Source organism: Tympanuchus pallidicinctus, unplaced genomic scaffold (genome assembly GCF_026119805.1).
Source record: "Tympanuchus pallidicinctus isolate F22 unplaced genomic scaffold, pur_lepc_1.0 scaffold2, whole genome shotgun sequence".
NCBI classification, from domain to species: Eukaryota; Metazoa; Chordata; class Aves; order Galliformes; family Phasianidae; genus Tympanuchus; species Tympanuchus pallidicinctus.
In genome coordinates, this window is record NW_026294721.1 from 14,090,115 (window position 1) to 14,113,949 (window position 23,835).

Sequence of the window (23,835 nt, forward strand, 5' to 3'; positions counted from 1 at the left end):
AGAAGGTGACTTAATAATCAAGAAGTGCTGATGTGATAAAATAATTACAGCGTTTCAAAATATATGAATATTATGAAAACAAACTTGTTTTGTGGACTAGGGATGTGAATTCCATGTTAGAATGACAGAAGATCCTGAATTCTGTTTTTAATGTCAGTATTTCACAGTTAGAGCTCCAACTTAACAAAAAATACTCCAGTTTGTATTAAAAGCTGTTACTATCAAGGATAACACCAAATTAACTTGAAAAAGGCATTTCAATTCTCTCTGGATATGCTTTATTAATTTTTATGATTATATATATATATTTTAAATCCTGGATAAGAAACAGGCAAAGCTTGTAAATAGTATTTCCCCTACCCCATCTCTACGGAAAAACATTACATTTAAAATTAATTCACATAGACAGTCTTCAAGAGAAATCATAAATTAACATATTTGCTTGCAAAGTAAGTAAGTACTCCCACTGTCATAACTTCCGCTTGTCTACATGTGCATAGGGTAATGTCACAGCAGCTATTTACAGAAAACATTGTGTAATAGTTAATTCAGCACAGATAGCACGTGGATGCAATTGCAATAACAAAGTGTTTCATTTTATGTGTGACGAGGTCAGCTCCTTCAGAGCCACATACTCAAGAACAGCTCAGAAGTAAAGTGCCCCCAAGAAAAGAAAACAGCCACTGAACATACCATTACAGGGACAACAACAACAAGGACCCCTGTAAGAACCTAAAAAGCCCAGCACATTACTGCCAACCTTCTGGCAACCAGCTGCTTTGACTTTTCTGAATGAATGAAGAGGATACTTGCCAAAAGGAATAGATGTTTAATAACCACAGATGTACTTTAACTCCACTGCAGCAATCCAAGTGCTGATGAGTTCTACAAATTTATTATGTATTCAACTTTTTATGAAAGGCTGATACTCACTATCACATTCGTGAAGCTCTAACCAGTATGCAGTACAGGTTATACTGAATACTAACTAAATCTTGTAGTATCACTTCAGTTACTGAAGGAAATTGTTCTGTCCTCAAAACATCAAAATGAGCTAGCCATCTCACAAGCATATTCTCAACACAGATCTTACAGAAAACTGATAGGAAAGGTACAACTTACTAAAACAGCCAGTGGAAGAGGAATAAAACCCATTCGTCTGGAAACTGAGTCACTATAATCTGTATAAGCCTAGAAAAAGAAGAAAAAAGAAAAAGAGGAAGAATAAGAAACTATGTATGCAGAAGACTGATCTCATTTTAGCTTGGTACATCCTCTACATAAGAATCAATGTTGATAAAGTTACAGATTTACATTTTGAAAAGCAAACACAGATATCTGTGCTCACACACAAAAGAAAAGTAATTCTATCATGACCTGTGAGATCAGCTTAGCAATCTAAATATTCCACTTGCTACTGATAATACAAGTCTCTACAACAATTAGGACAGTGAACCTAACACACTGCAATATCTCACTTGTACATCACTTCAAGCTTAGAGACCTCTTTGTACTAATTTGACTTTGATCTTCAAGTATTATAAAGAAAAACCCATATGAGGGATAAAAAGCCACTACCATACCATTAGTTTTAAAGCATTCTAAAATATCTATAATTAACTTGGGATAACTTCCTTAAAACTCTTTAAAAATGGTTACATTTGCACTCTCAAAGCACAACTACTCTGCATGAAATCTTTAATGCAGGATTGAAAGCCATGCTGAAGTCAAATTGCATCACATAGGCACTCATTTTGCACAGAAGATCATCCAGAGAAGGAATAAAGTATTCAGAACTAAAAAACACTTTTCCTATCAATGTTATTGACAATTAATTGTTTGCATGGTATCTAACTTCTGTATTAGCTATACCTAATACATTCCTAACAACAGCAATTGAGCCTACCATTAAAACAACCTGAATTACCACAAACAATCAAGTTAACAAATAAAGCATCCATCCAGAGCGCTCATGAATAGATAGAGACTCATTCAGGAAACATGTGCAGTAAACAGCACATCAGAAACAGTTCTCATGAAAAACATGAATAGTCTGTGTTCTGTAAAAACCCATACAGCAGCACTAACACACAAATGATACAAATATCCACATACTAGCTACCTGTGCAAGCTGATTAGGTACACCTAAGTATAAATTCCAATATCTCATTATATCAATTAAAATAGTTAATAAAAGAAAAAAAAAATGCCTTCATTTTCAGGCTTACATTTTTCTGTCGACTGCTAACAAGGTCAAATGCAAGACTGGCTCTGTACTCACTGTAGACCTGGAAAAAATCCAGCACATCAGATGCGTGCTTAATGCATCAGCATACTCTACAGAAGCAACAGAATTATTAATAACATTTCTGTAAAATTACAAACATTTATGTACAGACAGGAGTCAAACACTATTCTGAGATTTCGCTGCGCCCTTCAACAGGTAAGCCTGCATTTCTGTAGTAAAGTAACTTATGCATATATACAACAAATAAGATGCAATGCTTTAAGAATTGAGTGAGACTTTATAAAGCATGTACTGAATTTGAAGACAATCAGCACCACAAAGAATGAGGAATCACGTTTACTTTACTCCTTAGAATTCATGATTGTTTTGAAGTACATGAAAGATAGCAGTGGGATCAAATTAAACAAATGAGCAAGCTTACATATGTACTGAGCAAGTGATCCCATGAAAACCAGAAATATATATCAGAAAAATGAAGGAAGCTTTCTCTTTTTACAACGGTCCTATGCATTAAGACAGAAAGGCACTGATTTTAAGGATAACTTGCAGTGCAACACGCAGCAGGTGCTCAAAACTTCTGACAAAGTCTGATCTAGCAAACACAAGCCGTTATATCTTCATACAGAAGAACTGCCAGGTTCATTAAATAAGCCTTGTAAAAGTGTTACCTACTGTCCTCCACATCCCAAGCTGTGTCAGCACACTGAAGCATACTACATTTGTGGCTACAATGACTTCATTATTTCTCTTCTCTAAATTTTCTATATGAAAGCAGGACATCCATAAATGCCTCTGCCATAAGGGAGTTTATCAAGTACACCTATTTAACTTGTTTCCACACCATACAACGTAGCTAGTTTAGGGATGCTGAAAATGATAGCACTTCAAGTTTTTACCTCATTTCCTGAAAAGTGGTTTTAACAGTGAAGAAACATCTTTTCACTAATTTATCAAGCACATTTGAATTCACACAATGCTAAGGACGAACGACCTGAACCATCATGCCACACTACACAAAAACTAATCTCATCTACTACCTCAAAGGAAGGACTACGTAATATATGTTCTACGAAATTACAGGATTGAAAAGCCAATAGATAATCTGTTTCATGTTTGTGCTGCAGAGACAGTGGAAAATGCTTCTGATTTCAGATCCCACCTTTAACATACATGTAAGAACAGAAATTCAGCAGTCTTACAAAATGTTTGTTTTTGTTTTTTTTTTCCCCCAACTCAACTAGTGACCACAAAGTTACCTGCCAGTTATATGAACTGTGGTTATTATGTGAACTGCTACACAATACTTTCAAAAAGTTCATGGATCTGGACCTGCTACTTTAGAAGCAGACGTGTTTCTTGCACACAAAAAACTTCTGAAGAACTTATAAAGATCAAAACGTTACCAAGCTTTCCCAAACTATACCAATGTACGGAAATAGCAATTGTTACATTTTCTGTACTGGAATCAATTTTAATATTAAAAAAATAGCAAAGTAAACTTAAAATAGCATTCAACATTCCAAACACGATACCTACATCTGCTGTGATGTCATTGAATTTTGTAATAAAGGCATGTTTCACAATATCCACTGCAATTTCTGAAGCAACTACCATGCAAACATCTGGGAATAACACCCAAAGATGATCTGAAGATTGAAAAGAAATAAGTTAGACTATTTAATTTGACTCCAGTATACAAAATGGCAATCACAAGACTTTTGATCAACTGCCAGAAATCCTCAAGTGCCCAAAGCAGTGTCTGTAATTTACATTACCACTTAGCCTGTAGTGTGCCAATTCCCTTGAATTTCATCGCTCTTCTGGAAACTTATCATGCTATACAATTAATGCCACAGCCAGGATCAGTTTCTAAAGCCCTGACATTATAAAGCTTTATCTTGACTAGTATGTCTTTACGCATACTGGATAGAACTTGCAGTTTGAAACTTGTAAGTGAACATTTGGGTAGATAAGTAACACTCAAGCAAAATACACCACAAAGACCAGGCTCAACAGCATAAAAAAATGTAACTGTTTTATTACAACCTATATTCTAGTCAATGTTAATATTTAATTATGAATTTCATTATATTATTAACAGCATAGGAATTTATTGCTTTCCATTTTATTTTTCCACTAGTTTACTTACCTGGATTCCATGAGAACTGTTCCATATTTCTTAGACATACAATTAGTAGCAGCACATAATTGGTGAACCTCTCTTTTATATCTAGTATGAAAGAAAAGAAAAAAAAAAAAAGATGTCAACCACAAGCTAACATTTATCTACATAAATGGAGACGCATTCATTCTGTGGTTTTATTTACCACATTTTAGATTAGACAATCTTTTCCACAAACTATTTGATCAAATTTGAGAGGGGGATGCTGGAAACTTCACCACAGACAGAATTTCTGCATCACTCCCCCCAATATACTGCCTCAACTCAGATTTCTCAGCATCCAAAGAGACATAAGATTTTGCAACTTGCTACCACCTTTGTTTGCAAGTTAAAATACAGTTATCTTGATAACTTCTGTGCCTTCCTTGTTTAATCCAAAAAGAATGAGCACCTCCTGGTGCAGAAACAGAGACAAAACACCCAGCTATGCTATAAACTTGATCCAGGATTAGAAAAAAGGCTTTCAAGCCAACTACAGAGCCTTATTTAGGAGATTTCTTCTGAGTTTTTTTTTTTTTTTTACTGCCACCTTGGCAGGGCTGGATGCTATCAACTCAGTTATTAGAACTGTAAGAATGCTACCAGAAAAGCAGGGAGACCTGAGAAAGAGTCTTATGATGTGACCACCCAGACTAGGCAGGGACTTTTTCTCATTTAGTAGCCTAATTCTAAAAATGATCCATACAGCTTGCTTCACTTTTTTCTTCTTGCACATGCAGTTTTGGTAAGACTTTCATTCTTCAGCCAACAATTTCATGTCATCTTTACATTATTGTTTATTTTTAAAAAGGTATTTCTGAAGCACCTCCATCACTGTCAAACAGTGTGCATTCTGGGACTGCTGTCAGCACAGCATACTACAAGTTAACTTCTTGAAAATGCAAAAGGCCTCAGGGATTTAGAAGTTCGGATATCTCAATAGCATAACTTAAGTTTTAAATTTGTATGTAACCAGCTATTGGCTGTATACTAAGCTTGGTTCAGTATCTCAAGCAAAAGCCAGCCACTTGAGGAAATATTTTTCCCTCAAGAATGCTACTGTGTTCTTAGAAGTGGAATTCCATTTTCATCCCACTGAGCCAAACAGTAAAATTGAAGACCTAGAATTCAAGTCAGAGTGCTCACATTTATTGAAATAAAGCAGTTCTAACATTAATATTAAATAATAATCAGCATCTTATTTCACATTTTCCCCGATTAGCACAGCCATACGTACCACTATTTGACATTTGAAAAAGATTGTTCTTCTCAAACTTCTTGAAAACACTTCCTTTTATTTCAACGAACTGCAATTTTTAAAAGCAGTTATTTAGTTTTTTATTTATGACAAACTGGTGTAAACAAATCAGACAATCAACATGAAAATAGACAATGTGGTGCACTAGAATGAAGGCTGCTGAAAAGATTTAGGATAGCTACAGAACAAAATTATATACTCACGTTATTGGACATCATGATGGTAAGTAGTGATTTATTGTGAGAGTTGAAGGCCACGTTAAGGGTTGTTGCTTGAACCATTATAAGAATAGCATGCAGGACTGTAGATAGCAGGGTTAAGGAAACAGATTTGGAAATAATTTTTCTGCACAACAGCACTGAACAGCATCAAAATTTGTTTTCCAATTTTGCTTCCAAAGATAAACACAAAAAAGTTTCCACCTCTGTCAACCTCTGTCTTTTTGCAGGAGGACAGTACCTCAAATCTATGTAACTGCTTTACAGCATGTAGCAATTTTGTGGGTTCTTTTTCCCTCCTGAAATACTTCAATCAGACAGAAATAGCAACATTATCTAGAAAAAATAACAATAAAACAAACAACCCAGGAAGACTCATTTGACTTAGCCTAAAGATACCACAGGAAGCTGAAAGAATTTATCACCATCTATAATTCCAGCAGTTCCTTGTAACATTACTTCATATATGCATGCATTTCTCTTTATTTAATGAAATATTTTCTAGCTCCATGTTTGTAACATCTCACTAAACAACAAAATCACTGTCTTCAATGCCCCATGACTCAAAATAATCACAAAACACAAATCAACATTCCCATGAAGTACGCAGATACCACTTGTCATCTTACTACTCATCAGGTATTACAAAAGCTGCCACTACTTCAGGTGGAATATCACTACAAAGGTGTTTTTTTTTTTTTTTTTTTTTGTTTTTGTTTTTGTTTTTGTTTTTTTTTAAGATGAAGTTAGAAGCTTTTTCACTTTGTTTTTAAAATGTAGTACTGACAATCTTACTTTGAAAGTAAATAAATTCTTATATAGGAACAGAACTAAATTTTCAAATACATTCTAAAAATAATTCCAAGTAGTTCCTGCAAAATTTAATTTATAAAATTCTGCAATTTACTGAAGAAAAAAGGATACAGACATACAGCACTGCCATGAAGAAGTGAGGAATCACACCTATATGGGCTCTTTTTCTTTCCTTAGGTTCTGTAGCAGTCCAATAAAGAGCATCCAAAATATCTTGTCCAAATGAAGAAAACAAACGATCAGCCACCTAAACAAGAAGAACTTTTTACTGCCTTACAGCAATAATATTCTCTACAACATGTGGTTATGCCAGTGTGAATACACCTCAAACCAAAAAGCTTTTCACTTATTTGTGAATTTTCACCTCTTTTACACATCAGTCCAGTTGATCTTTTAGTTACATGGATCTTTTTGTACATACAGCAACTCATCTCTCTCAAATTTACCTTCCCAACAGTATTCATGATATGAAATCATGTGGTATTATCTTAGATGCTTCCTTGGAAGATATCCAAGTACAGTTCAGACTTTGTCCTCTGATAAAGAACTATGCATGTTGTTAAAATCATCCCATTTTTTCTCTATCCCCTGCACTTAAAAAAAAAAGAAAAGTGAATGCCAAATGCATGACAGGGAATATCAGCTCCTAAGTATAAACAGAACTTCAATTAGGTTTGGCTGTATAATTTCTTCCACCAAGGTAAGTACCTTCTTCCAAGAAGGTACATACTCAATACAGATCTCTGCATAAACCAGAAATAAAAATAAAAAAAATTATTAGAACGTAATACCAAGAGATTAAGAGGAACTAGACAGTCTGCCAAAAAAAAAAAAACCAAAAAAAAAAACCCCGAACGGCAGAAACTAAAAACCCTCACAACCCCAAACCTACAATCATCTGAAGTTTAATCCAAAGAATATGTAAAAATAACTACAAAAAAACTCTAGACATCATTATTAGAATAGATAGGAAAAACATGGGCAGCAAACTGAGCTTGTTATTCAGTATCACAGCAAAAAAGGTCACAGAATCCTACCAATTTTCAACACTTCCTGATCAGCAAGCAGATAGAAGTGAAGATCATTACAAGGAAATACTTTCTTTCCTGCCTATACACTGAAGTTTAGTAATTTTTAAATTCAGCTGCACAAGAAAAAAGAAAAATCACTTTAAAAATTGCACTGAGTAGTACAAGTCATATATGGCTAAATTAGAACTTACCTGCACTAATCAAGCAAAAAATAGGAAGAGCTAATTACCTCTACTTAATAACAAAATTGATAATTCTTACTGTCTTTCTGGAGGATGATAATTTTGGACATGTTAAAACAGCAAGCACCAATACAGAACAGAACCTGCAAATATTGAACCATATCCTATTAACTAAAAAAATAAATTGCAGGCACAATGTTGATTTTACATGATTTCCAGGCTTGGTTAATTAACAGAGTTCTAACAGCAAATATACTGAAGGAACAGAAATTACACGTTTTAACTTATTCAAGCCAATATTCCTTCAAATTTCCTGATACATGATAGCTAAATAAGAACAATTGACAATATGTATCAAATGAGCTGGACTTTCATCTTCCATCTTTTAATTTAATTGACTGCTACTCTTTGTCACCTACAGAAACAAAGTGAACCCTAAGCTGATGGATTATCATAAACCTGAAGTTCAAAGGAAAACATCAGTTTGAGAGATATTTACAGCGGCACTGTTTTCGGCTTTTAAATTTGTAAGTGTAGATGGTCTGCCTTATTTGGTTCCTGCTCATTGTGATGACCCACTGGGTGACTACATCCACTACAGAATGCTTAGAATCTCATAAGATTTTGTCACAATATTGTGAGGGTTTTAACAGACAAAATGGTGACTCTGCATTCCTTTTTACTTACAGAAGTCTCGTTCCTTATCTTATAGGTAGAAAATACTAAAACCCATCACACAATATTGTTGTCTGTTTTTCCAAATGGGACTTACCTAAACCCTACATGCCGGCTCCAGGCTCCAGCAGAATTCCATGGTGAGCGCTGTCACCAGCATAACGCACACTGGGGCTTCACAAGGAGCAGGAGCCGGTGGGTCTGAATCTAAAAAAGAAAAGTGTCATTTAATTGTGCTGAATGCTCCCCTTTGGCTGCCTACTTGGAGCATTCAGCACATACTTTGAAGATGTGGCACTCCTCGTGTCCAGGAGGATATTCCCAGGACACGCTAACAGCCGAAAACATTAAGACATTGTAAACATCTCCACTGCTCAGTGATTTAACTAAATTAAATAGACACTCTAATTTTATAAGTTCGTGAAGATGTAAAGTTTGTTATATGTGTATTTTATTTAATTATGTAAGGTTTATCTTGAGCACATATTTTACAGCTTCTAAAAACAGCTTGTTTCTCGTCTAACAGACTCATAAGGAAATTCACTCAAGTAGACTAAATAAATAACCTGTTGAAAGTTGACAACCAACAAAGTCTTTCAAAGGACTTCGTGGTTGTTTTTTTTTTTTGGCTGATTCTATAGCTGCAACCTACTGCTGTAAAAAGCTCCTCAAAAAACACATCCTCTGTATTGACATGGGGGCATCATGAGACATCAAGGAAATTAAATACCATTTCCAACTTCAAAGTTTGGTTTAAGTTTTCTAATAATTATAGTGACAATGCACTGCAACATTTCCTCCTTTCTGCCCCCATGACAGGAAAAGGAAATTCGGGCACCACCAGGCTGCTTCTTGAGACTGCTTTGGATTCTGCCAAATGTAACAAAGAAACTCAACTCTTAATTCAAGAGGACACAATACACAGTTCCCAACTCACAGGAAACACTGCAGTCTCCGTTCAGACTACTTGGTAAGCACTTGGTATTGAACTTCCTGGCATTAAGCAAAGTGACTCAAAGGCTTCTCAAAGACTATTAAGTGATCATCTCTCACAGGTTACAGAACTATTTACGGATGAATATTCCCAGCACAACTACAATCCAGACACTAAACTGTCATCAAATTACTGATTTTTACATGATTGTCATCAAATCTAAAATCAAAAGAAAAAACAACCCTGTGAATAAGCATCTTAAGTGGCCTGTGTGATGGTTAGCTGACTTAGAAATTTGTTCTTCATGCAGTACTTTCCATATTTTGATATGAGAACAAATAATTTTAGATAAAATATACAGATTTTGCACATAGTCCCAACTAAGCCAAGGTACAAGAGATATTCAAAAAAAGATTAATATGCTATTCAGAGATCCCAGAACCTTCATAAAGCACCTCATGTACAAAGCTGAACAACCCTCCTAAGAGGTTGTATCACTATATAGGGCTCTAGCATGCCCTATGTTTGCAGATTGGAGATAAGATTTCAGCTATAAAGGCACTGTTTACTTGGTGAATCAGTGATCACCGAATCGCAATTAAAATCTCATGCTTTACATTAACATCAGAACAGATTCTTTTTTCCCCCTCAGGGTTTCTCTTTATGCCTCATTTTATTGTCCCAAAACAGAATTTTTTTTTTTTCCTCTAGATTCATTCAACTTACCCATGCATCCTCCAATTTTTGTATGTCAGTCAGTACTGAGATAGGTTAAGCAGCAGCATGTGTTACTGCATATAATGAAAGCTATACTTCTATAATCAAGAAATAAAAAACAGATTTTCTGTTCTCCCACATCTTTCTTCTCTGTTCTCTCTCACAATCTTACCACTAATTCAAATCATGTCTTTAATTCTATCAACAAGCTCAAAATGTTGTACATTCTGCTTTTTGATTTTCTGTCCTTCTACCAGAGTTCTCAATTCTCATTTATCTAAACATCTCCATAAGCTCCAGGATCTAGGTAATATGAAACATCATCTAGAAAATTTATTTTTCCACGAACTGTTCTGTTCCACTACATTTAGGTTGTATATAAGAAGCGTTTGTGCATTTGGGAGGATGAAACGTGCCATACTCTACATACAAATATCATAACACCAGTATTTTTTACGCATTCTGAAAACATGCTTGATATTCTGATGCTCAAATTCTTACCTCAAGCATGTTATAGATGATGTAGAGCTTTATGACAGACTGCCCCCTTATAAGATGATACATCATAGAGTAGTCAACATAGTGCATCATGAAGTAGCAGATGACCAATATCACTCCTTTGAGAATGTCGCACACCTGAGCAGGTTGCAGCAAACGTCTATCGCTGAAATACAAAGGGCAAGAAGTTTCACTAAGGGTCACATATACACCCATAATATACAAATGATAGCAAGTCAGTATGAATCTACCAAAGCCATTTAGTAAGGATGCATCTCAATGTAGTCAATTCCACTCCCAACGCATACAGAACACCATCATCATGATAAACACTTATGCATCATACTCCTGAACAGGACTGCCTAATCTGTCACGTCCATTTGCTCAGAATATTATCGTCCTCGGCCAAGAGTCCCGACATGTTAATTACTTTCTGCCTGAATGACCTTTGGCTTTAATTCACTGGTCTGCTTTCAGCCAATTGTACTTGATATTTGTTGTACTTATTGTACTTATCATTTTGATTTCCTCAGTTATAAAAATTATATTTGCCGTAACCCAAAGAAAAATAAATCAAGTAGGTATCTTCAACATAGTAAACAGATGCTGAGGAACAGTTTTTATCTGCAATTCCATTCCTTCTTTTAGACATAAGGTCTGCAGCAGACACCAAACAATTTTCCATCATAGCTCGAGGTGAATCCTTACTGAATTCAGAAGTTTACCACCTACATTCCCACAGCAATCCAGAAACCTAAATGAATCACTATACAATTTCATGCTGTAAGTTAGAACTTCAGTAAGAACAGGTATCTACCTCAAGTGCCACAATGCCAGCCATTTGCATAATGAAATTGCAAGGTGGTATTTACTTGTCTACTTACTTTGGTTAGTACTAACGGGATGTAATGTGTTTTAGAAAAATCTTCAAATTAAATCAGAAGAGTGATGATCATGTACCAAAAGAGACTTAATTTGCTAAATGCATGTATTTTTAGATACACAAACTCACTGAAGTTCACATTTCATAGAAGTTGGAACCAGTTAGCCTTGAGCTACGGATTTTCCTTTTCTGCATTCTTCAGCCATCAGCTTATCTCAGATCAGATAATGCTCTGTCACTTTTTTCTAAACAGTTTGAATACATTAACAAACATAATGCTGCTTTCAAAAAAGATCCAAACAGTTACGTATAACTTCCAACCATCAAAGCAATCTCATGAGAAACTGATACAAATACACACAGCTACCATCACGGGGAAGACAAACTATAAACGTAATCAAGAGTATAATTACACTTCTCCAAGTGATATCCTTCTGAAAATTGAATCAAGAGAATAATACCTTATGAAAGTGCAGCCAAAACTGCACACAACTTGAACTCTAAAGATGAAGACATTTTGAAAATATGCTGTGTATGGTACACTTGAATATATACCACCACCATTTTAGAAAAAAGCTGCCCAAAGGGTCAAATGAACTACACTTGACTGCTGTGATTTGCAGGAAGTAAGCTTTTTAGGACAGAGTGCATTCAAATAACCTTGTCATAGAATTTCACTTTTCAGACTTCACTGTAACTTAGACTTAGTTTCTCACTTGCTGTAATAGGCAAGTACCTAAAAACCATTCCAGTAACAATCCATCAACAGTTCTGAAGTTTTAACATAAAACATACTCCATCTTCTGTTTGAAGTTGTGTAATAACCTGTACTTCTCATTCAAGAGAAGCAGCATTAACACTGCTTTTTCAAAGCAGATATTTAGAGAAACACACAAAAATATTTGCAGAATTTCAACTTAATCAGCTTGATGACAGAAGAGCCTCTCAGCATTTCTAACCCAGTTCAGTACAAGAAACTACTGCACAGGCTGACTACAGAAAACTACTGTCCAGAAAGCAAATAGCGTAGGAAAGTCCCAGCATTTAAAATCTGTTCCAACGTTCTTTCATTATGCACTGAAAAGACCCCTTTATATTGTCTGGGCAAGCAACCTAGAGCCTACAGCTAACATGTTTCTAATTGAGAGAGATTAACCATGACTATTGTACAAATCTACAAAGGCACTTCTACAGCAGCAGAATTTCCGGTCTGGCTAATGACATTTACAAAAGGATCTTCATGTGTGCTCTGAACATAATACAGAATGGGAGTAATTATTTCCTACAGAGACAGGGAAATCAAGTAAATGGATTAAATATAATAGATTTGACACCTTTTTGGCACATATACAGAAATAATGCAAAGCCTGCAATTATGAAATGATGTAGTCAGTATTCAGTGAGAAATGAACCTTACAGTTTCAGTATACGATCAAGTTCAGATTGCTTCCATCTGTACTCACTGCAAATCATTCCTATCCTTTATGTTGAATGCAACACACAGGTTGATGTGATTTCAAATCTACTGTTAAAAAGTCTTAGGTCAACCATTACATACAGCATTTTCTGCATTTTTTCTCCCCTCCATATATGTCTATATGTAGTGTCTCCAATAACTCATTAACACTGCTCACACTCAGTACCAATACTGGAAAATACTTTTGGAGCCATCTCAAACACTAAGCAATACAAACTGTAAGTCATAAACATCAAAAAATGAACAAGGTATACACAACACAGTCCTTGATGCTTTCAAATTCTCAAGTCAAGGTAGATAACAAAGAGGTAAGAACTAGGCAACGCTGCGGGAGTATGGAACTGTAGAAAACACTGAACAGCTTTGCTGCCTAACTCATTTCGAGCATTTACATTTTTACAGTTGTGTGTGATGGTAACAGAATACAGATGGAAAGATTTTGCATGAAAATTTGTTATGGGTGTTTTTTCTCATGAATGAGAAGAGGAGAACAATGGATAAAGAAGAGCATGACAACGATCCCATTTCATATTCAATCATTCTGGTTACTGAACAGCAAACAACAGAATCGTTCTACAGAAATCAGTATCCCAGAAGGGAATTAAATAAACACAGTCCCTGCTTCAGTCAACTTAGCCCTTCAAAGATAATATCATGAGAGTCTGTTTGTCTGAGATGCAGTTCATCTTATTTGATTCCAGAAACAACATCATGTGAGAGTTGCTTTATAATTCGGCTAATTACAGAGGTGAATATTTCACACCTTATAAACCAGTAAACACACAGTTTCAGTGCATTAGGACTGTCCTTCAAAAGTGCCTTGATAAGATACATCTGTCCTCTCATTCATTTATTTCCTACTATTATCCCATTATTACTTCTAATACTTTTTGCTGTAACTCATGCTCTTCAATTTCACAGCTTCATTAGGCTAAACCTCAAGTTCTCATGTTTAGCAGTACAGACCAGACTGAGGAATCATCACATTTTTAATTTAAACATCTTCAGATATCAAAGTCCCTTTATAAAAAAAGAGTAAAGCTTATCCATTCTTTCCATTAGCCGTAACACAAAATTTTACATTGTTTCACTAGCAAAACTGGATACATGGAATTGTTTGAACATGAGGTGATCCTTCAAACTCCATGAATTCCAGCTGAAAATCCAAGCATTCCTTCACAAAGAAACCTGCAGATATACTTTCTCCCACAAACCAAGATTACACAGAAAGACACACACAGGCACTTACCATTCCACAGCAAGTACTTAACATGTTTGAATTCCTCAGCCTATCAGCTACTGTTACTATTACGCCCAGTAAATGACCAAAAAAAAAACAAAATCTCAGCTGAAATAACACTTAGGTTTCCAAATAATATAACTGCACAAATGCACACTTTTGGGATATACACTCCTGTTACTAACTTTAATATAAGGATGTGGCATGCAAATGTTCCCTGCCTCTCCTTCACCACAGCAGGCTCTGTTTCAGACCAGTGAACACACTGTGTCTGAGACAACTGGAAGTGAAACCACGATAAAGCAGCTTCCTTTACAAATACTCAGGACAGGTTACTTTGTCATTGCATAGGAAAAACTAAAATCAAATTAGAATACAACTAAATTTCGTTGCTACACGGGTTTGTTTGTTTGTTTTCCCCTGTACAGTTTAGAAACAGAAATTTACATTTGTTCCACTTGTTAGAAAATCCAAAAGGTCAAGTCTATTTCCTATTTCTATATATGTAAAGCCCAGTGAAGAAAAGTGTGGTGTGGAAGTCTGTTGTGACACAATTTGCTCAGATCAGTGAAAATCAAACTGACTGCCTTTTTCAAGGTCTGCCTATCTGATACTATACACCAGTTGTCTCCATCTACTGGTTGGAAAAAATAAGGTTCAATCATAGCATCAAAATGACTATTTGTTATGGAGAGAAGTTACCCATATGTAGTGGTAATGTAGTGGCTGTGCCTGTTTCAACTGACCACAGAATGGCTTGGGTTGGAATAGACCTCAAGGATCATCAAGATCCAACCCTCCTGCTGCAGGCAGGGCTGCCAACTTCCACATTTAAAACTAGACCAGGCTGCCCAGGCTCTGGCCTTGAACACCTCCAGGTATGGGGCATCCACAACCTCTAATTCGGATTTCACAGTATTTTTCTTTCAGGTTATTAAATAAGTGAAATACCTTCAGGCTTTCAGTGCATTTGTACCCTATTTAAAGTGGTTAAACCATCTGGAACATAGAAGTATACCCTAGGAAAATCAGGAAGTTTTTCTTACTATATAGAAAACACTGAGAATCTTGTTACAGTTGTCCGTAGCATCTTCAACAACTGCTTTCAACAACTGACAACACAAAGTGAACTTTCTCACTATGATGTCAACCATATGTCTACAGAGTAATCAAAGTATACTTGTCTATGTGATTGATCACTCCAGCATGCGATGCACAAGCACTCTGCAGACATTATTTCAAACGTAACACTGCAGAATTGTATATTATTATATCCTATGACTTATTTACTTTTGCATTTCATGACCACTGGTACCTCCCATCCTTCACCAGCACAAGTGCATATGTTTCACTAGTCACCTTTTAGAGACTTGGTTTTTTAAAAATCAGTAAGTTTATCCCATTCAACTTTACAGTGTGAAGATGTCCAACAGAATGACTACATTCTTAATTGGTTCCTTTACTAAAGCATCACCGATGTAATTTGTGATGCCCTAAACAACTACACCTTAATTGGATACAACTGCCAATACTGATGTCACAAATACAGGAATGTAAACATGTGACAGCTGCACAACAGCTGCAACAATGCTTTAGATGGATTATTACATCTTACAGGTTCTTTAAAAAAAATCATGAATGTAATCACCTGCATATGAATATATTAATAACACTACAATAATATTTATTCCTAGACACACTATTCTATTTCACACAACTTAAAAAAATCTGTCACTTGAATTGGCTTGTTTGGCTAATAAAACACTGTTTCAACACTGTGGTTACAAGCTTAAATGAGTATTTTAGAGTGAATCTTTTCTAACTTTATCTTTTATTCAATAATTTCATTTTTCAAACTCAGACAACCACTGAGGTATGTATTAGTACACATATATTTAGACACCAAAGTCTTAATTCTTCAGTGTATTGTTTAAGGATGAATGGTGATATCGTAAGTTGACAAGAGTTGAACTGATTGACATGAAGCATTGAAGACGCCAGGGGAAAGAAAACCCAAGCACGTCTGTCTGAAGGATATACTTGCACACCCCAAAAATTTGCAAAATGAGCAAAGTGAAATATTGCAAATATTTTCCTACAACTGTGCTTAAGTTTGGAATTAAGCTTGGCGTCAGAAAAAAAGCAACAACTAAGCTGATCAATTCTAATACTTAGTTTGAAGATTAAAAAAAAAAAGATGCAGTTTGCAGTATGCAGGACTTCACTGTCATAAGACTGTTGAGATATACAGACTCAGGGCTGACAAAGAAATATGTTCCAGTTGAAGATTTGAATATACAGATTGCTAAGTTGGCCAAGACTAAATGATATTTCATCTCTCAAACAACAGAAAGCCTCTACATGCACACAACACAGCACAAAACCATGCTAAGAATGAAACAAAACCAACCTTTCTGTTAGGCCCCGATGAGAGCTGCCTCAAAACAAATTAAAAAAAAAAAACACAGAGGTTTCATATAAGTGACAACTAAAATTAGCTTTCATTAAGCTTTGATTCTGTTATTAAAAATGAAACTGTAAGTGAAGTCGGTATATGAGCATAAAATAAAGCACTGTATTTTAGTCAACAGGCAATTAATTTGAAGTCTAGTACTACTGAGATAGCTGGCAAGAAACTTTCAGAACCCTCTCCAAAATCTCTGAAGTGCTATTAAAAAAAAAAAATAATAAAAAAAAATAAAACCCAAATCAACTCAACAGCTTGAAACTCAGGTAAAATACAGCTAAAAGCATGACTGAACTGTTACTTCGAATAAACATAAAAAGCTTAAGGCACTGTAAATGAAGTACAGCAGGGGCTATTTTAAAATGGGCTGAACTGGAACACAGGCACTCTGTATAAACAGAGTGTTAGACCGATTGTGATTACAGCCAATTTCCACACAGTAGTGAAGCTGTACACAAAAATATAATACTGCAAATAGCACCAAATCAATTTCATTTACCGAGTACTGAATAACAACTGTTGGTGCCTCCTTTGAAGTATGCTAGTTAACTTAGCTACCCTATCCATTTGTAACCAGTATTTTTACTGATTACGTGCTGATGTGTGAATTGGCCGACAGCATAAAAGGAAAAAGAAAATCAGAATTTACTCACCAAGGAGGAATCCCTGTGACATCACATTCCATCCTATAAAGGAAGTGAAAGTGCTCTTTCCTTCGGTCTGATTTACAAGAAAGAAAGAAAGAGAAGGTTGTAATGTTGCTACACTATGCACTGTTATGGAAAGGAGAAAGGAATATTTGATCTGATAGATTACTACAGAAAATACTGACTGCACCAGCCCATTTTGGTTGGTCAAAAGTCACAGATATTGGTGGAGAGGTGCGTTACTTCAACATGAGCTTAAGCAGACAGTAGGAATTTTAGGTATCTAACAGCTAAATTTAGCCCTTAAAAAAACATCAGGCTTAGGACTGTAACACAGGTTACATTTCTTTATGAACTATTTCTATAATGAGAATATCAGTGTGGTTTTTGTTTTCCTAAGATGTTTTCTTCCTGCAATTTCTTTCTGGAAGTAATGCTGCTTTCATTTATTTCCTACTGAAAAGCGTACATCTGTGGTTTCACAGGAGAGCAGTGGGAAATGAAGAGGAACGTGCAGTACAACTAACAACATGATTGCCAACTGAATCTAAATTCAATTCTTTCTGGGAGAAGGGAGAACAGTAAAAGAAAACAGAATGTGTATTTATGACCTACAACTCCACTTCAATATGGAAGACAAGTAAAGATCTTCCCAATCATTCTTCATGTAAGAAGAATTATATGTAACTTCTGTATTTTCTTCAGAAAGCCAGAAATTCCAGTAAATCTCACCTTTTTAGCAAAAGTCTTTACTTATTTTATGGGTAAGATGTAAAGGCATCTTTGTGTAACTTATCAGGAGTTTTATCAGTTTTTACTAAACTTGGCCTTCCTATCAGAGTATTTTTCATACAGCACAGAAGAGTGTTCCCATCTTCCCAAAGAAGGTTTTTCTGACATGCAACACGTTTAAAAAGAAAAACAACAGAAAAGTAAGCTCTACTGAGGTGTTTCAAAATGAGCAAAGACATCAATCTGCTCAGAATATCTAGGTGTGAGGTATTAAGAAGTCTGAATTGTAAGAAGAAACCACACCTTTCAACCACAGGTACAGTGATTTTAGAAGCCTACTGAGGACTGAATCTGAAAAGAATGCCAGTCCACTCTGTCTTAGATCCGTTGTTCCAACAAAGCACATACTTTTAAGTTTCCAGAAAGTATTTCAATCAAATGAAATTAGCTTTTAAGATTCAAAAAGCATAGTTTGAGAAATTCCCCACTACTAGGAAGAAAGTATCAAGAGCTTTTATTTTGTAGTTTAAAAATACTGCTCTTGCAAATTATTTTTTTGTTAGATGTTAATTTTTAAAGATCACGCCATCATTTAGGGAGCTTAAGAGAAATGAAGTTTCACCTACCAAAACCACCTCAATCTGATGACTTAGCCACTGCCAGTTCGACTACAATGATTTAACCAGCAGCTTATAGCTAAATTTATGACAGAATCTTGGATTCTTGTCATTGAAGTTTTCAGATTTTTTGAGTCTTTAGAACAGCTATGCTAGCAACACTATAGCTCTGAAAATACACGAAACTACATCTACTCGAAAGACCAAGGGATGATTTAGCAGTCAAATGGAATCAACTTGCAGGGTCCAGGCAAAAAAAGGAGAAACTACAAGATTCATTTACTCTGTTCTCTCAGCTTTCTTTGATAGAAGATTAAAATGCATAGGAAGCTATAGAACACTCCTCCCTACACTTCAGTTCTGTAGACAACTCTATAGACAGGAATTAACACATCTTAACTAGAACGTATTTTCATTGTTTTAAAGAAGTGAAGGGTAATATAATCTTCATCTACACTGTTATGAGGAAACAGAAAAGTTGAAGAGTAAAGAGGAAGGCTGACAACACTCACTGCTCAGTCACTTCACTACGGTGTTGAGAAAATAGCCAAGATGAAGGGAGGAGCACTTTTATTTACTACACAGAATGGAATATGATGTGGCAGGTTCAAAAACAACTAATCACACACATTTGTGAGGATGAACATGTTAGAAGATAACCAGCCACCTGCTTCAAGTACCTTTTGTAATTATAGGTGCATTCTTCCTACTGAACTCAATTTACACACGCAAAAAATTCCTGAGCTAGAAAAGCAAAAGATATAATCTTAGTTTTAACATTAACAAAATCAAATCAGAATGAGTAGAAAGAAAAACAAAAAACAAAGTGCATACTTTGAGTATTTGGAAATTAATCATTCTAGTATCTGAACTTTAAATCAAGCGTGAACTATTCAATAAAAAACATTTTTAATATATTAATGACTTAGACAAAAGAGATTCTAAAGAAAGAAATTCCATAAACATTTGAAGAAACTGACACAAAAGAAAATTTTTCAGGAATTCCTACCATAATCAAACCTTCATTCAGTCTCACTGAATCTTACCTGACACATGTTTTAAAGTTAACACATTCAAGTTGAACTGATCAAACTGCATCCTATCCTGCCATTCACACTAAGAATATAGTTAGGCAAGCAGACTAAATTTTAACATTGTAGGTCTGTGGTCTTCTGATCATTGCTTTGTCAGGACACTGACTTACTGTCCAAGCCAGCAAATGGTCTTTCAATTTTTTAATTAGCATTTCAGAAAAGCAGAAAATTCATTTGTCAAAAGCAAACTAAATTTATAAATGAGAACTATTAAGTTTTAAAAAGTAATAAGAAAAAAAACCAAATAGTATGTTAAAATCAATTACATTTACCAGAATTTTAGTATTTTGGCAATAGCATACAGAAATACACAAGTAGGCACATAATTTGATTTGAAACTGAACAGCAGCCAGATGGTTCTTTACACTGCTAGGATAATCTTGACAATTTTAATATAAGATTCTGCTCAATATTAACAGCAGAACACAATATCAAGGACTGCCACCTAGTGTCTGTTTTAAGCAGTACCCAAGAACATTTCAACTCAGAACAAAAAAACTAGTATTTTTTAATGCAATAAGAAGCAATTTCTTTCTAATCAGAAGATACATTCTAAACTGTGCATCTAAAAGCACTTCACACATGAAGGACTACCAAACGGAAATGGAATCAATTTGATCAAAATAAAGAACTGGCAGCCATAAATCAAATTACAGCATGGGGAAATCCACAATGAAAACTATGAAGCCCTGATTTATTCAAGGAAAAATTATAACATCAATATAAAAATTCCTTTACTTTTAGGTTACATTTTAAGATTTTTGTCATAAAGTATACTTTAAAGTACCAACTTTTACCATGGAAATTAATTCTGTCCCATTTTTTTGTAAATTATTATTCCTGTTCCAAGAAGATAGAACAGAAATTCTACGAATTAGCAACTTCCTTACCATTGACCTAAGCAAAAAAAAAAAAAACAAAAAAAAAACCACCACAAGAGGTCAAAACTCCTAAAGTTTAACATATTCTATCTAGCTAGACCCATCCCACTTGCTCTCCAAGATTCTTAAGGAAAAAAAGAAAGCCATTTTATACATGGACCCCTTGGGAAAAGGTTACCGCAGAAAGAAGGAAAACTCTCTTAAAAATCAAAACTTTTCTTTCAATATCAGTCTGTCAAAGACAATGGTCAAGTCATTAACTCCAAAGTCAAACAATAGCTAAAATACTGTTCAAACAGATATCAGAAGAACAAAACTACAAGGGGTATGTTCTTTATTAACCTAAATTTGTTTAAGAGACATTGTTATTAAACCATCTGAAGGAAACAATGAGAATTGGTGACTGTTGGCAAAGCTTAGAAGTACTTCTCGTGCACTGTTAATTTACTTCAGAGTGGAAGAAATCATTAGTACTTTCAACAGCACTGAAAGGCACATAAAGTTAACCACTCAGATAAACAGAAACGTTGTTTACGTGTATCAACATCTTTCTCTTGAAACAACTTACCGTAATCCATAGCAAGGCAAAGTGATGAATCGGAACATTGCCAGAAAAACTCTCAAAGGAAGCAGGGTGAATATATACAGAAAAGCATCCAGGCACAAAAAGATTCCAAAAAACATCAACTAAATTATAAAAATAAAACAGATGTTAGTAGGTTATACAGAGTTACAAAAAGTTTATACAGAATTATATTGTGTATGAAAAATACATATTACTTCAATTAACCAAATAAGTACAACACTATATATGCTCGGAAGACTTTCATCAAAAATTGTGCTCCACGAGGCCCAAACAAAGTCCTATACACATAACCACAATTCACTAATTGCATTTAGATGTTACTGCAGCTTGTTTTCCAACAGTGACTTCCTTCAAAGTTTACAGAAGTTAATGTTTTAACCTCAGGGGAAAAAAAAAAACCAAAAACAAAAACAACCAACAAACCTCTAAAGCTGTATACATGTGTAAAACCATTTGCCATGTGTATGTCTTTTAATATGTCCTTTCCTCCCTCTAAAAAAAAGCAGATTTTACCTTGCTGGTTTTCTATTACACACCTAATTAGAGCTATGATACTTCCCTTTGGGGACTACGCATCCTTCTTCCATACGAAGAGGAATATGAAATATGAAGAGGTAAATTTACATACTTGCCCTCACTTAAAATGCTTCCTCAGTTTATCAAAGCAGTTAAAGCCATTTAATTGTGGGCATAGGTCAACCTACTCTGTGATAATTAAACTAGACCTAAATTCTGTAATTAAAAAGCTGTTATATAACTGATTCTCCCTGGATGTTCCTTCCTCTTTTTTTTTTTTTTCCCCTCCACTTTGTGAATCTAAGTCTAATCTCCTGAATGGGACTCTGAGCACCCCAATTCTACCTAAATATGAAGTCCTAGTGTGCTGGCATTAGAAGTGTATGTTAAAAAAAAAAAAAGCATATCTAATAAAATCACTTTAAAGAATATCAAGTATTCACCTAATATCAGAGGATACATTTTATTCCAGTTTATTCTCACTCCAGCTGATTATGATTTACATTACTACTCTGCAATTACATTGCCAGGTGGTAAACAATATAAGTCATTAAGATAATTCCTCCATTCCTTTCCTACTGTCTCACACACTTCCTCTAATTAAGCAGACTTTCACATCAGTTGAGTGATTTGTACAATAGCTGGTCTACACACCATTTAATTTGCTTTCCAGGTACTTGCCAGCATACTTTTTCTTTTTTTTCAGTATTATTCAATTTGTTATAGCTAGAATGTGAGCTAACTTGGATTAAGCCCAAGCAAAGAACAAATTTATTTCATAATCTCTCACTGTAAAAAGACATCCATCACTTTTTAAATCTATCTGCTTACTGCTCAGTTTCAGACTCTTCCATTGACATTCAAAACAGACAATAAAGTCTAATTCACCGTGCAAAAATCTCATGAATTTCACTACTTAGAACATCAACCTTATTTATACAAGACTGTTGGTCTTTGCTTGTTCTTACAAGTTAAAAAAATTTATTGGAAACGTATGGTGATGATTCTTCAGAATAATTTCTCTGGCTTAGGGACTGCACATAATAGCCTCCATAATTACAGTGGAGATGGATTTAATTCTGTAAAACCAGGTCTCACCACAGACCAAGGATAAATTTAATGATACTCGAGGGCTATGCAAGGCATGGACAACAGGAGCCAGACTTTTCCTCCGCTGCTCTGTGAACTTTCTACTCCTACTTCAAGCTATTCTACTCAGTTACACTCCCATCTCCACATGGGCTCTGAATTAGTGAGAACAAAGGCTAAGCAGTTCACCACATGCTATCTTAGCAAGAAACATGAAGCATTCACTGCCAGATTACGAGCTAATTTAAATCTCAGAATGGTTCAACAGCCACCAAAGTTCATGAAAAATAAATTGTGTGTTTAAGATGAGGGAGGGAGGTGGGAAGAGTCATGGAGCCGGTCTCCTACTTCAATATAGCTTACTGTTAATTAGATTAGGTTTACCATACAACTTTGTACCTAGAGATTTTGAGAAATTTAACAGCATTACTCTTCTGTAATACAGTTAAAAATGGAGTACAATACAGTTATAATGCAGCCTAGATGACTTTATTACCAACATTGCTTACACTGAGCATAGTCTGGCTGTCTCTCAAATCTGACATCCTCTCCTAGAGGATTTCAAAATGGGTGAGAACAAAATTCTCTTCTACATCAGAATACTGAGCTTCTGCAGGGTCAGAATTACATTTAGGCATATAGAAAAGAAGTGGCAGGAAGGCATCTATGGGAAGACTACAGCACTTGGAAAATGGGAAGGAAAGGAGGGTGAGGTAAAGAGTGGCCAGAAGCAAAACAGATGGCTGTGAAAGTCAAAAACCTTAGACAAACTCAACCATCACCGTATCTTCAGACTGAAAAATTAGCTAAAACAATTGTGTTGTATTTTAGTGAATAATTACATTTTACAGTAAATTTTTTTAATTTGATT

The 23,835-nt window shown here is 35.1% G+C and overlaps 1 protein-coding gene across 6 annotated transcripts in view; it reads right to left on the reverse strand.

Moving 5' to 3' along the window:
- Positions 1–23,835, reverse strand: part of TAPT1 (transmembrane anterior posterior transformation 1) — a 37,436-nt gene that overhangs the window by 8,087 nt on the left and 5,514 nt on the right. For 3 of the 6 annotated variants that reach the window (XM_052681972.1, XM_052681971.1, XM_052681974.1), the window contains exons 3-12: positions 21,342–21,460; positions 16,746–16,769; positions 10,739–10,901; positions 6,810–6,945; positions 5,871–5,968; positions 5,647–5,716; positions 4,398–4,478; positions 3,785–3,894; positions 2,229–2,288; positions 1,123–1,191 (exon numbers count right to left, since the gene is read on the reverse strand). In XM_052681972.1, coding sequence (XP_052537932.1) covers positions 1,123–1,191; positions 2,229–2,288; positions 3,785–3,894; positions 4,398–4,478; positions 5,647–5,716; positions 5,871–5,968; positions 6,810–6,945; positions 10,739–10,901; positions 16,746–16,769; positions 21,342–21,460 — 930 coding nt within the window. Of the gene's footprint in view, positions 1–1,122; positions 1,192–2,228; positions 2,289–3,784; positions 3,895–4,397; positions 4,479–5,646; positions 5,717–5,870; positions 5,969–6,809; positions 6,946–10,738; positions 10,902–16,745; positions 16,770–17,455; positions 17,523–21,341; positions 21,461–23,835 lie in introns of those variants that run through there. The other 3 variants (XM_052681975.1, XM_052681976.1, XM_052681970.1) reach the window with 3 other exon arrangements.